General features: G+C 37.5%; 1 protein-coding gene across 1 annotated transcript; it reads right to left on the bottom strand.

The window, feature by feature from the left end:
* Nucleotides 1-5,385: 5,385 nt before the first annotated feature.
* Nucleotides 5,386-6,423, bottom strand: LOC110926529. Its single transcript, XM_022170312.2, has 2 exons — nt 5,786-6,423; nt 5,386-5,634 (listed from the first exon to the last, which is right to left on the bottom strand). Exons 1-2 carry the CDS (start codon nt 6,396-6,398, stop codon nt 5,567-5,569), a joined length of 681 nt encoding a protein of 226 aa, XP_022026004.1. The 5' UTR covers nt 6,399-6,423; the 3' UTR covers nt 5,386-5,566.
* Nucleotides 6,424-16,017: the final 9,594 nt, after the last annotated feature.

Below are 16,017 nucleotides of genomic sequence, written 5' to 3' on the forward strand. Positions count from 1 at the left end.
AAGCATCACTTGGCAAACCACTTCTCTCCCACTTTGCCACCACTCCACCAACACTATAACACCAACACCCACCACCATCATCTATTATCCATCTTTAGAGTGTGTAATAGTCTCGGGATCCAAGATTTATCGTAAGAGTTCTTGTCAATCAAAGGCCATGTTTGGCTAAACTCTTACATCACTTGGTGAAGACAAATCTTTAATGTATTACTTTTGATTTTTAATCTTTCGGCACTTTTTAATTGGGTTTGTATTGGTGACTTTAATAACTAGTTTCTTATGATAAAAGTGAATTGTCTTTACCATTCGCGTTAACTACTTGTAAGGGGGTTAGGATGGTGGTTTGGTAAAGCTTACTAAGAGCTCCTTCAATGCCCAACGATATTGGATGGTGGGGGTGCGAATAGCTTGAACCCCTCATATGTAAACTACTATTAATACTTTAAACCGGCTTCTTGGGATTGTATCCTTGCTGACTTAAACCACTTAGCCGAGGGTAACGTCACCTTCAAAATAGGGGCCTACCACTTTTCGCATTAATAACTAACTTAATTGTCTTTCAATATTTTGACCCTTTGGGATTGTATCCCCGCTGACTCAAACCACTGAGTTGAGGGTAACGTCACCTTCAAAAGAGGAGCCTACTACTATAACTAAGATAATCTCTTAAAAAGTCTGAAAGTGCGAGAATCATCAAAGGATACATTAACGATGAGTTGGATCCAAGTGATTTTATCTTTTCTATTTGTTTTTCATTTTATTTATCTTTTCATTTTTAGTTTTATTTTCATGTTTCAAAAATTTAAAAAAAAATTAGATCGATTAGACGTTGAGGATAAACTGGTATTAAAAGCTCTTATGTCCTTGGACGACCTCGGTATCTTACCAAGACTATACTACGCTCGCGATGAGTGCACTTGCCCAAGTGTGTGTTTAGTGTTAGTACAATATCGTGTTTTATAAATTTAAAACTTGACTAATGCGTAAAATGGGCTCAAAATATTAATAAAATCATATTGCACTTCACATACACCAGTGTTGCATACGTGTTCCTCTTCCAAGATAGTGAAAGTTCTAGTCTTATGGGAGACAAATGGTACAATTTTAGCAGTGTAGTTTTTCGTTGAAAAACAAGTCAGAATATGTATAAATCGAATGTCAAATTTACCTAACGAACTAGCAATGGTAGGTTGTTTACAAAGGTAAGAAAATAAATTAAGAATCCTAAAAGCCTTCACTTGTAGAAAGCAACCAATTAACCACGAAGCATTTAAAGTAAGGGCCTGGTTATATGGACACCCCCATATTTATTTGGACATCTAGGTGTCCTATACGGGTATAGGGCTATACATGTCGTATATGGTTCAAACAATGAAAATAAACAACCGAAAATATAACAGGTGACATGAGTTTGTACAATGATAACCAAACCATACAACTAAAGGAAAAAGGAAAAAGCAATATGATAACATGTCGTTGTCGCTATCGCTATCAGTATCGTCATCAGCGGCAACATGACCTGACATCCCTACCTGCGTGGATGACTACACTCGTGGCGGTGGCGGGGCTCGGACGGACAAACTCGCATGGCTACGTCTGTCGGCCTCACTCTCCATCATCTACACCACAAAATCCTCCGCTAGGTCGATCCGCCATGTCAGGAACTGACCCACCACAAGCCTCTCGAGGTGACGCGTTGTCACACCGTGATTTCCCGGTGGGCCTGGACTTGGGGTTTATTTGTGACAAATTGATATAGATATTCATAATAACACAGCGTAAGTCTTCGAAGTATAAAATAATTATTACAAATTACAAATGTCCAAAAGTTCAAATATTATACAAACCGAAAGTCTATAAAAGATCCACAGGCGGATCAGATAAAGAAATGATTATGTAAGACCACTAGGCTTCTTGCATCGAGTTGCAAATTCCACTTAAGCAATTATCGAGCAGCTTCCAGCCTATTTACGTAGTTTGCAACCTGCACTTAGTATTTTGAAGATACGTTAGTTTACACCGGTAAATACAAATAACCGACACATTTTGAAAATATTTCAAAATCATTTTATGTACACTATGGTACACATATTTTCATAAATAACTTGGGATAAACTATTTCTCTTGTTATCAGTATTACATGCTTGTCAATACATATGGGGCCCGAAAACTATGCCGAGATCATGATTAACCGACACACCACTTTAATACCCTTATTGGGCAAACTATATGGGGTTATAAAAATATTTTATCATAGCATTAGCATCTGTCAGGTGTATGCCTACACCCCGTGCTTAAGTCGTGGCCATTTGCAATTAAATGAGCTGAGGATATCCAGGACACGGTCGCATTAACCCCTAATGTTTAAGTTATCAAGCAATACGAATTAAAACGGGTTATTTGGATTCTTGAACACATAGGTTATTGATCACATACCCGACCAAGCGGTAATAATTTACCGTATCCCAAACCCGTATAGGGAAAATAGATTAAGAGTATTTACCTGGCTTAAGTCTTTACAATCCAAAGACAAATACTAGCACAACCGTTCAAACAAAATATCAAGTAAGGTTGCAATTTACTGGACGCCCTTAGTCTGGAATGAATGAAACTATTATCCATTAGAATGTTAACGGGTCTTATTCAAGTCATATGAGTTGGACCGGTTAGCTATAATATAAAGAAAACGGTACGGTTCGCTAGATTAAGCGGTGACCGGATAGAATGTGGTTTGAACCCTTACAAGTACTATAACTTGTATAAATGGGTCAAACAATATAACATTCTGATTAGAAGTGAAATTGAAAGGATTTGACCCAATTCGGTTAACTTATATAAACTAAGTTATATAAGTCAACCGTAGATGATGTCGGGTGATCGGATGAGTTATGTCAAGTTCATTATGCCAAAACATCTTTATTATGTTACCATATCAGTAGGTATTTCAATTTATATGTACATTATGGTTTAAAACCATTTTATGCTCAACAGGGCAGTTTCGGTATTTTTAAGGCATAATGTATGAACTTGCACAAAACTCGACAACTAATTTCGGGAAACTATAGGGAGCCAAATTGCAATTTACTCTTGATAATTCTATTCCATCTTTCTTTTATTAAAGGAATATTTGATTTTAATAATCACAACTATTCGTTGTTGGCCGTCAACAGTTCCAACTTAAAAATAACCACTTACAGTCCCATTATTAACATATTGGCCTCCAATATACCCTAACTAACGGAACCATAACGGTGTTAGTCTCCGGTCGGCGGATAAACATTTTTCGCCGGAAAACTCAACATTTTTGCCCCAAACCTCTTTCTAACCTTATTATGGACCTTTAGTAACCTTTTTATAGTAAAAGCCCCAATTATTGAAGTCGCCGGAAAACTCCTTTTTCGCCGGAAAACTTCTTTTTGGCCGAAAAAATTCAACATTTTCGTCCCAAACCTCTTTGTAATCTTAGATCGGAAAATTCAACGGCGTTAGGATTCTGTTAATCAGGGTCCATTGGTGGCCAATATGTCAATAGTTGGGACTGCCAGTAGTTATTTTTTAAGTTGGGACTGTTAACGGCCAATAACGAATAGTTGAGATTATTAAAATACAATATTATAAACAAAATTCAGGTAGAGCATTGAATTTTACTTTCTAACCACTAGGAATGAGAAGTGACTCTTTTCATCCACATTTGAGGTGATAAGACGGGTTGTTTAATTAGGTGAAAAATCCTAAAAGAAATTAAATTATAGGAATAAGGTTGAAATTTCAGATCCAATTATAGGAATAAGGTTGAAATGAAGAATTAACAAAAAAAAAAAAAAAAAAAAAAAACAAAAACAAAAACCCTGTTAAGTCAACAAAATGATCATACTAGCTTAACAAGAAGTGACATGACAATTAGCTTAGATATTATCTAGCAAACACAAACTCACGTATCTAATTGTCATTAGGGGTGATTGTCATAACCTATTGAGTTATTTTGGGCCATAAATGTTTGAAAAAATAATTTTAAAAGAGATGTCAAAACAGTGTTTAAGGTGTAGGGAGTAGTTAGACACTTGAAAGTGGTAAACTTCAAAATCAACCAATAAGAATGCGTCATGTCAAAGTGGTAAACTATGCTCAAAAGTGTTGGCAATGGTTAGACACTTTATGAATTGGTAAACTATTTAAAAAAAGGAAAAATGTGTTATTGGTTGAGATGACATGGACCCCACCCCACACACCCCTCTCTCTCCTACCCTCCCTCTTCCCGCATCGGCAACCCATCACCGAATTGGCAAACTTTGAGTGGTAAACTTATGTTGGCGACTTGGCGGTGGTGTTCCCAATTGGTAAACTAAGTTTACCACACTTTGCCGTACCCCACTCCGTATACCCTTAGGGTGCAGGGGCACCCTCGGGGACTCCATCCGGGGACCATTTTTGCCGTGCGGGAAGGTGCCGCCATTCAAGAGGGGAGGCAAATCGGGGAGGGTGTGAGGGGAGTGTTCACCGAAGAAGGAGAGAGGAGATGGTGGGGCCACCCTCATTTCCAACCAATCAATTTTTTTTTTTTTGAATAAAAAAAACAATTCCCCTAAGAGGGGTGCACCCCGTACGTTTTTGGACAAGAGGAAAGTTATAGAGGGGAAATGACATGACAACGTATGATTGGGTTAAAAAAAGTTTCCCCTCACCTCATTAGGGGGTGCCCCCTTCACCCTTAGTCTTGGGGTAACAATAAATGATAAGGAAATTGGCAAACTTGGTCTTACATAACTTTAACTCCTGGTCTATGAGGGATATGTAATGGTGGTGGATAACCATAAAGATCTGAAATGGGATCATCTGAATGGATGCATGTATTGTGGTGTTATACCACCATTCAGCTAGAAATAACCACTTGCACCTTCAAGAAGGATCTGACTAAGGGTGTTAAGCAATTAATAAAGCTTGAGAAACACCGTGTAATTTCAAAAATTATGGCCAAAAGTTACTCACGAACAAAGGATCTCTATCAGACACAACAGTTGTGGGACAACCGCGTAACTTACAAATGGCGTCCAAGATAATTTAAGCTACTCCAACAGCAGTAAAAGGATGAAAAAATGCAATAAAATGCCCGTACTTCGTTAATCCGTCAACCACGACTAGAATTATGTCTCTACCTTTCGACTTATCGCAGCCCTGAAATGAAATCGATAGATAGATACGTCTGTAAACACAGGTTGGGGTACATGTAAAGGTCGCAATAGACACGAAGAAACAACAGTCTTGTATTTGGTTCAACGACAAGTAATGCATTCTTTAACAAATTTCCATACATCTTTAGTACAACCCTTCCACAAAACAAAAGACTTCAGCTTATGTAGTTTCGGCTTAACTCTCGTAACAAGCTCATTTATATTATAGGATTCAAAATGATCAACTAACTCCAAGTAAACAACACACAACAGAGTTATAACATATGCCAGTATACATGTAATCGAAATCATATAATATACAAAATCATATTGTAGATTATTTGTTTAATAATAAAATTATTATTGATTTAGAAATGCCACAAAATGCAACGACCCATTTACACTTTCTCCAGAACAGAATAAGCATGATTCGATTTACCGGCATCACTCATAATCTTCCAATCGCCTATGATATCTGTGATTATTAGATTATTTGTTTAATAATAAAATTATTATAGATTTAGAAATGCCACAAAATGCAACAACCCATTACACTTTCTCCAGAACAGAATAAGCATGATTCGATTTACCGGCATCACTCATAATCTTCCAATCGCCGATGATATCTGTGATTATGAATTTAGACAACAAAAAGGCAGTGCAGATGAACATAAGGGCGTACAGAGCAACCGTAATTTGCGAACTGAGGAAGAAAGAATATAGATACACAACCATAAAGGAGATACCGGTGTTCAGAAACCACAGGGTCACTTTCAGCCAAAACTTCTGACTGGATTTCTCGTTTTTAGCCAAAGCGATGAACCACACCAGAAAGTAGTCAACCAATATGAAAACTGAAAAAACCAACAGACTGAAAACCGCCATTAAATAGTCGTTGTCGTTGCGGCGGTACGATCTAACGAAGGATCCGATTGTGGTGGGCATCATGATCAGGAGGTGAAACGGGAATCTATTGCGTTTGTTGTCGGCATCTACGTTGTTGGTGTGATCGGGATCTGGGTTAATTTTCTCAGGAAGCGGCGTGACTTTGACTGTCATTTTGATCGGAATTGAGGATATGGGATTACAAAACGGTGTGAATTGTTGTGAAATGCAGCTTAGATTTGAGGTTTTATACAGTTGCAAGCAATAAATTGGAAATTTCCATTGAGTTTCTTGGAATATGAAAGCAATCTGTGAGGAAGGGTAGCGGAAATCACAAAGCAACATTAGGCTTTAGGCTACTGTGGGCTTTATCACGCCACATCAGTGTCACGTAGATGCTACTTTGTATAGAAGACTTTAAAGCCCATTCCTTTAACATCCCTGTAATAGTTTAAAACTCCTTTTAAATAATACAAAAAAAGAAAAAGGAAATTAAAAAAAGAAGGAAAGATAATAGGTAGAAAAGGAATGGGTCCCACATGATTGACGTTAAAATGGTCGTTAGCATGCTGGCGGACATGGGGTAGCGACCTCTTGATAATGTGCACAGGGAGGGGGAGGGCGCCATGGGGCGCCAATTTTGATGATGTGGCAGGGTGGCGCGAGGCCACACCCCTGGCCTTAGCGTATTGGTAAATTAAATATTGTACAGTAAATTTCAATTTACGTCCATGAGGCTTACACCAAAACGCACGACCAGCCCTCATTTGAAAAAACACTACAATCAAGTCCCTGTGGTTGTCGATTGCGTTCAATAACGTCTATCCTTATATTTTCCAATTATTATCCATGTATTTAATTAATAACTTAAAGGGAAAAATGGTAAATTCGCCCAAAAGTGAAACCGGCCCTCTGTATTACTCCCCAAGCTTCTTTGAGAAGCTCATTTTCAATCCCCCCACCTTCTTCCACACTTGTTCCTTCACCGGAGAAAGAATTACGTCCAAAAACAGACGTGATTCCGACAACGATGAGGCAGTATGCGGTGATCTTGTTTATCCTACACGTGATCGGTACGACATTTGTCTTAATTTTGAATTTAATCTATGATTTTGATATGCGTGACAGTCGTATAATCTGAAATGTGGGTTGGTTTTCTTCAAATTCCAGTCGGATTTCGAGTGCAGGTCACTCGATGACTCATTAGGATCTAATACCGGGTCCTTTTGAAGGGTGGAAGAGGGTTAAGGATTGAGCTCTGTTTTAGCCGCCGACCATGACTCCTATGGTGGTTGGTTGGCTGTACATATTATATATGTAACTATTAAGGTAACTATAAGGGTTAATTTTTTATTGATCCTGATCATTTTTAGGTTTTTGGTGTTTATGATCAAGGTTTACCCTTCTTTTGTATGACTATTAACTTAAACTTAAACTGTTATGATCATTGTGTTATAATGGATATTTGTCTTAGTTGTTGTGCATTAGGTTATGTTATTGTTGTTGGTGTTTGAACAGATTAGACTTGCATTCACTTGCATTAGTTTATGTTATTGTTGTTGGTGTTTAAATAGGTTGTGCATAAGTTTCAGTTTTAGTTGGATTCACTTGTATTCAGTTTCACCTTCGGGTTCATTTTGAGTTCTGCTTGTTGCATTCACTTGTATTCAGTTTAGATTGATCATAACCTTGCTGCAATCAGATTGTTGCATTCACTTGTTGCATTCAGATATTATAAGTTCAAATTGTTGCATTCAGATTGTAAGTTCAGATTGTTCAAGTTGTAGTTGCAGTCCGTTCACTTAGGGTCAGTTCAGATTGTTCATATTGTTCATGTTGTTGATGCAGTCATGTTGTTCATGTTGTTGCTGCAGTCAGTTCAGATTGTTCATGTTGTTGTTGTTCTTCTTCTTCTTGCACACATTTGTTGTTCATGTTGTTGCTGCACACATTTGCTGTTGTTGATTCATTGGGGTGATTGGTAATTAGATTTGGAAACCATTTGAATATGGAGGGAACTTAACAAATTTTATAGCAGGGACCGATATGGTCATGAAAGTTTTAAGGGCTAGTCTTGCGTTGGTGTAAACCTCAGGGACTTGATTGTAGCCTTTTTTTCAAATGAGGGTTAGTCGTGCGTTTTGATGTAAACCTTAGGGATGTAAATTGACATTTACTCAATATTGTAACTCTTCCTCTGTGTAATTTTATTTAGTTAAATATTGATTTTTTTTTCAAAATGGGACATACCTCTCCACCTATTTGGACACCCATTTATACAATGTCTATATGCGTCCGTATAGACTTTTTGTTTTCCAAGCACCTATTTGGACACCCCTTTATACAATGTCTATGCGCGTCCGTATAGACGTTTTGTTTTCCAAGAAATGTTTGATTACATCATATCATGTTCAAAGGTTTCGATACGTCTCATATAGGTCTATACGAGGCGTATATCACTACCCCATATAGGACTCGTATAGGCCTAAATATTTGTATAGAACTTTTTTTTAAATTATACGTCTCGTATAGGTTTATACTAAAAAGACCATTTTTGTCACACCCCAACCGATGACGGAAACATCGGGGCATGGCACTGAGCGAAACAGATTGTCCAGGAGATTCCATAACAACTACGATTACCAATTATTTAAGCATCACGTCCCATACCATGACATAAAAAGTAGCACAGTTTTTACAGACAAATTAAAGACAAATTGTTCTGTTCCGACAACTCAGATTTTAAAATAAATTGTTTGTTTGTTTCTAAGACTCTTCCTACTTCGATTCCACACAGCAAGCATCCTAGCGGATAGCATCCTAACACCTGTCACATACGTTAAAGTAAAGGTCAATACACATAGTGTAAAGGTGAGCATACAAGTTTAATAGATATAATAGAGTTCAAAATCGTTTACGCATAACCAGCATGTAACATGTATAAAGTGAAGGCAAGTAGGTTATCGACAGAGAAATATGAACAGATGTGACTGCGAGTTGTAGAATGCGCAACATATATCCCCACCGGGACACGTGAAGTAAAGCCCTTAACAACCCCTGTCCACGACAGGTGCTGAGTCCAAACTATAGTACTATCATTGCTAAGGTGTCAGGCAACAATCGCTGTGTTAACATAACATACAAGCATTCATCGAATAACACGTAGCATGCAATAACGGTTATCGTATAAATAGTGGTTGCGTTGTGTGTCGATTGTGATTTAGAATAAGTAACGTATGTAACACCCAAAAGTGCATAAAGCAAAAAGGGATCGAGTATACTCACAGATTGTGCTTAACAAGTAAACACTATCTTGGATTGAAGGGAGCGCTGGAAGAGATTAGCCTGAACAATTAACGATAGCATAAACGATGAGCGGCGCGTAAAACGGTGCAAAGGTGGTAAGTGTCGGACGGTAATCCGATCGGATGGCAATCCGATCGGATGGCAATCCGATCGGATGGCAATCCGATCGGATGGCCAGTTGATCGGATGTCAATCCGTTCGGATGGTCATCCGATCGGATGGCCATTCGATTGGATTGACATCTCCCCGGGTGAAGATGTGTTTGTGTATGATGGTTTGCCTTTTGAAGTTTTCGCTGTAGCATTTTGAAAACAGAGAAGTATCTCTACCTTTCAGGTTGGTCGATCGGATGGCGATCCGTTCGGCGAGGTAATTCTTAGAGAACAAGTTCACAGTAGTGTTGTCACTCGATCGGATGGTCTACTGTTGGTGCACTACATCTGTTGATTTCGTCTTGGATCAAGTCAAACATTGCGTTGTATAGATTAGGGCTCAATATACGAGAAAATAGGCGAGTGTATGTGTAACACCTCAAAAAAAAATTTACGTCTAATAATGTATTGACACGTGTCATAGGCTTTGCATATGCGAAAACAAACTTTAGAGGGACTAAAGTTGACAAACGGTGAAAACTATGGAACGTAAGGGTCCAAAGTGTCCACAATGGATAAATAGACTCTATGATAACCCTACATAATGTTTATAACCTTAAACGGATGGTTCATGGATCATACGACGCGGAAATTACAAAAAAGTGAGGAATTGCAAACTATAGGGGCCAAAAGTGTCAACATGTTGAATTTATACCTCTGAGTAAACTTTTGGCAGACCCGAAGCATTGTAATGCTAAAATATACTCACTAGAATATGTGGTAAAAATTTCGTGAAGTTTCGATTACGTATGAGAAAGTTATGGCCAAAACCGTACTTGAGGGACTAAAAGCGTCAACGTCGAATTTCATGGCTTTTCGGTTGAGCGCAAAGTTATCCGAGGACATTACCATGTTGGTAAATGTCCTAAGGTTCTTAGAAACCAAGTTTGGGGGTTTACGAGTCAAAATAAGCAGCCGAAACATCGCGTGCAAGACCAGGGACCAAAGCTGTCAATGTTTGAAACTTGTTTGGCTGATCAGAGGGTCAGGCGACCCGCCTGGACATGCCCAGGCGGGCCGCGTGGGACTACCAGTAACAGAAATCGCGAAAATGACCATTTTGGGTCTGAATTTGAAGTTGTAAACAGCTGTTATCACCTCTCTTTTGATCCAATGAAAGTCCTTGCATGCCTAGGCTACTGAGAACATGCTACTACCTCTGATTTCATCCATAAAACAGATCAAAAGCTCATTTCTTTGAGCTCATACATTGTGATCAAGAACACCCAACTTGTAAAACTCTCAAGACAACTTCCTGGAGCATTTCTGAACGTCAAGGCAACATCCTAGTGATAACTAAGCATCAATAGGACCTTTGTAAGCTCCTAATTCAGTCTCTAATTCGTTCGTGCATCGATTAATTGCTAAAAGTCAAACTATTGTTCTTATGCTTTGACTTTCTGATTAAGCGAGTTTTACTCAGTCATTTCTCAAATTGAAACCACACTTATGTTGGTAATTATGTGGGAAACAAACCCTCAAAAGGGTGTTCTCTGATTCCCACTATATGCATGTTAATTGTCGAGTCAAACTTGTTCTAAAAAGTCAACAGAAGTTGTTTTTGGCAAAATAAGCTTAAATGGTAATGTAGATGACATGCAATCTGTTTGATCATTGAAAATAACCTATAATGGATACAAGAATGTGTTTTATATTCATCAACTCGACAATCTTTGATATAAATACGAATCGGAACCGAAAGTCTTGTAAAACGACTATTTCGTAGACTATCGATTCGGATTCGTACATGCATATTTGAGATCTGTACTGGAGAGTACTTTTGACCATTTTTATTTTAGTATAACTTTCTGGAATTTTTGTTGTTTGAGTCTATGCTTAGCCGATTCATTTGCATGTTTCCGATTTATGCTTAAAGTTGACTAATTTGCCCTTTTTGATATAAAACGTGATTTTTGGAAAAGTGAAAGAGTAGAAATCTTTATTTCTAATATATAAACTTGCACCGAAAATTTCGGATCAGTTGGTGGTCCAGATTTTGAGTTATGACCATTAGCGTAAAACTATGTCCTTAAGTTACATAAACGGCCCTTTTCGCGTATAACCTATTTCTGGCCACGTTTTGATACAAAACTTTTTACCCACTGATGTTATATAATATTTTGGGATTTTTGATGATTTTTATTTAATTTTTGGCTGATCGTATCTTAGATCGCTAAGTTATTTCGGTATATGTCAGTTTTGACCGTTTAAGCCATAAAATGAGTTTTACACATCCTTTTGACCCGAAACCTTTTTCTACTGATTTTATATGTTAAATAAATTATTTTAAGTATTCTGGAAATATAAAAATCTCAGCTCTCCTTTGAAAACCCGGAAACGCCTTTAAATCGCATTTTTAGCGTTTTTAACGCATAGTAAGCGTTATGCTTATTTTTAACATATAAGACTTTTACCTACTGATGTAACTAGTATATTTTCATATAAAAACAGTAAGTATAAGTATATGAACTCAGATTTCCAGTTTTGGCATTTTCAGCCCTTGTGAAATTACTAAATTACCCCTACGGTGCATAGTTTGATTTTAAATGTTAAGTTTGGTATATGGGTCATACCCTACTGTTATAATATATTAAATGAAGTATATTTTCTGTATGAACCAGACCCGCAACTCAGATTTCTAATTTGACTCTTTTACAATCTTTTAAATGACCAAAATGCCCTCCTAAGGCATAAATTGAGTTTAAAATTATTCCGGGCAGTATAGAACATAACTTACTGATATTATATCATATTAAAGCATATTATCTCAGGGAACTTGCATTTGACTCGTTTGGCTACCCGTAACGCCCTTTTTGCGTTCGGTTCGGTTTACGTAACTAGTTTGCGTAAATTGACCGAAACGGGTCAAACGTTATCATTTTTGTCTCAAAATCCAGAATGTATTTAGTATACCCATATTATACAAGTATTCAAGCTTGTCGGGTCTAAATCACGTTCTATCCGGTCTTCGCTTAATCGTGCGCTTGAACCGTATAATTCCTTAAAACTAACCGGTCTAAGCTTAAACTTAATTAAAGACCCGTTAGTATTCTAATTGGTTATTTATACCATCGTTCCAGACTAGAGCCTTCCAGTAAATTGTACCTACGCCTACCTAAGTGAATACGGCTGAGTTATTATAATTCTTGCTATTTAAGACAGGAGCTAGCTCAGGTAAATACTCTTAACTTATTTTCCCTATTACGGGCTTGGGATACGGTAATATAAATACCGCATGGTCAGGTATGGGATTCGAAGACCAATGTGTCGGGAAATTCAAATAACCTGTTTTAATTCGTATTGCTTGACTGAAACATTGGGGGTTAATGTGACCGTGTCCTGGATATCCTTGACTCATTAATTGCAATGGCCACGACCTAAGCACGGGGTGTAGGCATACACCTGACAGATGCTTTATGCTTATTATTTGATTATACCCAATATGGGATTCCCAATAGGGGAATAGTGGTGTGTCGGTTAATCTTGAACCGGCATAGGACCGGGCCCCGTATGTAGAGCAAGTTATGTAAAACTGATAACATGAGATATAGTTTGTCCCAAGTATAAAAGATTAATCTTGCCTTGTGCATCTTAATCAAGTGTCAAAATAGTTTTGTGCCTTGTGCGCCTAAACCAATTTTCATAAACTCTTTTCAAATGAGTCAGTTGAGTGTATTTACCAGTGAAAACTGACGTATTTTCCAAAGTCTAAGTGACAGGTACAAGTACGTAATAGGCTGGAAGCTGCTCAGGGCGTTAATAAGGAATCTTGCAAATTCTAGGCGTCTAAAGTCTGTTGAACAATATTTAAGTTTTAAGATCCGCCTGTGGATCCCCTACTTTCCGTTGTAATACTTGATATTACTTTATATTCGGATTGTATTGTATTTATCTTTTGCTTCCGCTGTGCATTTATAAACTGTGTTGTTTGACTATGATGTTATCAACTACGTCACGATACTCCCCACCGGGCCCACCGGTGACACGTGGAAATTTGGGGTGTGACAGGTTGGTATCAGAGCCAACGCTGAGTGAATTAAACATTATCCTAATGTGTTTAATCTCAGTGACACAATTGCACATACTTGAGTCTAAACTTAACATAGGAATACCCTCATCTCTATTCGGAGAATTTTTGTTTTCAATTCTATATATTCTTGATATCTCGTCAAGCAAAGAAGCTATGATGGAAATTCTCCCCATTAGAAGCCTAGAGAAGGCTGAGCTTCGTACCGCGACCAGGATTAACGTACGACCAAGGAGAGGACATGCAGGACAAAAATGAAGAGGAGACTCCTTTTACTGAAGATCGTTTCCTTAAAGTCTTTATAGCGATATTTATCTTTTGGTCCCTTTGAGGACAACATCATTTCTTTTAAGTCCCTTTTTTTTGGCAATTCTATACCTCTTTTAAAATCATTGGGATGTTTTATTTAGATTTCATTTATATCATTATGTATGAATATAATATATGAAGTAAATTAAAATAACAATTCTGTTATAAGATCTACCAATATATTAAGATGGCAAAATCTAAAAAGGGACAAGACCTAGCTCAGGTGTCATTTAGGACAGAGCCAAGATGGTATCCCTATAATTAGATTCAGATCCATAATTAACGTCTCAACTTAGGATTGATCTGCGTTATGTTAAAAAGAGAATCTTAGGGGTGAAACCTAGCCACGTGTCGTCGCAGACATGGCCAAGATGGTAGAACCTGTCAAAAAGATTCCAAATTCATGTAACAGCTGAAAGTATGTTAACATACTGGGAAAATTGTGATGCAGTATAAATCACACAGGCCAAATTTGAAAATTGGGATTTATTTAAAATTCCTTGTAAGTAAAATAATCATCCCTTAAGGATGAAGTGCCACGAGCTATAATACACTGTCCGATTGCGACATCGACAGTTGTGAATCTTTTGAGATTCCCTGTCCTAAGGGGGTGAGCTATGCTCAAAAAGCCCTCTAGACAATAATCTGGTCGTCATGTCATTATTATGACCGCTGAATGACATTTGATTTAAATTAAGTACTAATCCTGCCGTCATGTCATCATTATGACCCCTGAACGACAGTTGATTAAATTAATGACACTGATCATGGCGTCATGTTATTGCTGTGACCGCTGAACGTATCATCAGTGCAATGACTATATGTCTTAACATCTTACGAAATGTTAATTGATAGGCCCACGGGCCAGAAATTTTAAATAAAGACAGTCGTAACCTATGACTCCCTGTCAGAAAAAGGTAATGAACTAGGTTCAAACCTCAAGGCTTTGATTCTCTGAAATCCTAGCTTATAATTTATAAATGTCCTTGTGACTAGGCCTTGGTGCCACCCCAATATCCGTAATGTTTTATAACTAGGATAAATTGTAATGCCTCGATTCTCAGAAATCATGGGTTATAAATTAAACTTGTCTACGTGACTAGGCTTTTATGCCAAAGTTATATTTTCAATAAATTTGGGATAATTATAATCCTGAATAAAATAAATATCATTCCTTTCCTGCCTGCAATTATATTAAAAAGAGTCTCAAAAGGTATAACCTAGCTTGAATGTCGTTAGGGACCTGGCTACGATGGTAAGACCTGCTTAAAGAGACTCAGGTCCTTGTTAAACACCTGAAAACGTGATTAACACTCCTGACAATGGGTGATGCGATGAAATCACACTTGTCATCCTTATATTAGAAATCTTTCTAACCTTAATTAGCATATATGATCGATAGGAATCATGGCTAATAAACGTCAAACATGATGTACACATCTAAACATCCACCTGGGATGTATACCTACGGGCAAAGGTGCATGCATGAAAACGATAGTTATATTCCATAACTTCTTGTCAAGACAATGAATTATGAAATTTTCCGATCCAAAGGAATCATTGATTATGTTTTAAAATTTCCCTAGTGATAAGGCATCTGTGCCATCGAAAAGTCCTATGGAACAAGCCGTTGTGCTATATAAGATGTCGCTATGACATTGACAGTCGTGACTTATGTCCCCTGTCTAGTAAGTATAAAGGATTTATTCCATTTGAACGCCAAAGATGGTTTATTTAAAAATCTAGGCAAAACATGATCAAATAAACTTAATACTATCTATTGGCCTATATGGTTTGTTTGCACCATGGCTATTTAAATTATCAGGTTCGACAATTCCCTGTAATTAAATACGCTATTACTTCATGGTTAGTTAGCCTTCAAAGCTTTACCACGGCTGACTCCTCTGGGGCTCACAATCATCTAGTTAGTCAGAATGATGTACATTGACTAGCCTTTGTGGCAAAATAAATTATCTTTCAAAAGATGACGGTTGTAGTCTTTGACTCTCTGTCCAAAGGTGAAGAACTATGTTCGAACCTTAAGATCTCTGATCCAATAAGATTGCGGCTTATATATTAATTCCTTAAGTGCCATATTTTGTATGTCCTTTGTGACAAGGCCTTCGGGCCTATGATTATTAATGTCCTTCATGGCAAGCCTTCCAACTAT

Source organism: Helianthus annuus, chromosome 17 (assembly GCF_002127325.2).
Source record: "Helianthus annuus cultivar XRQ/B chromosome 17, HanXRQr2.0-SUNRISE, whole genome shotgun sequence".
Classification (NCBI taxonomy): Eukaryota; Viridiplantae; Streptophyta; class Magnoliopsida; order Asterales; family Asteraceae; genus Helianthus; species Helianthus annuus.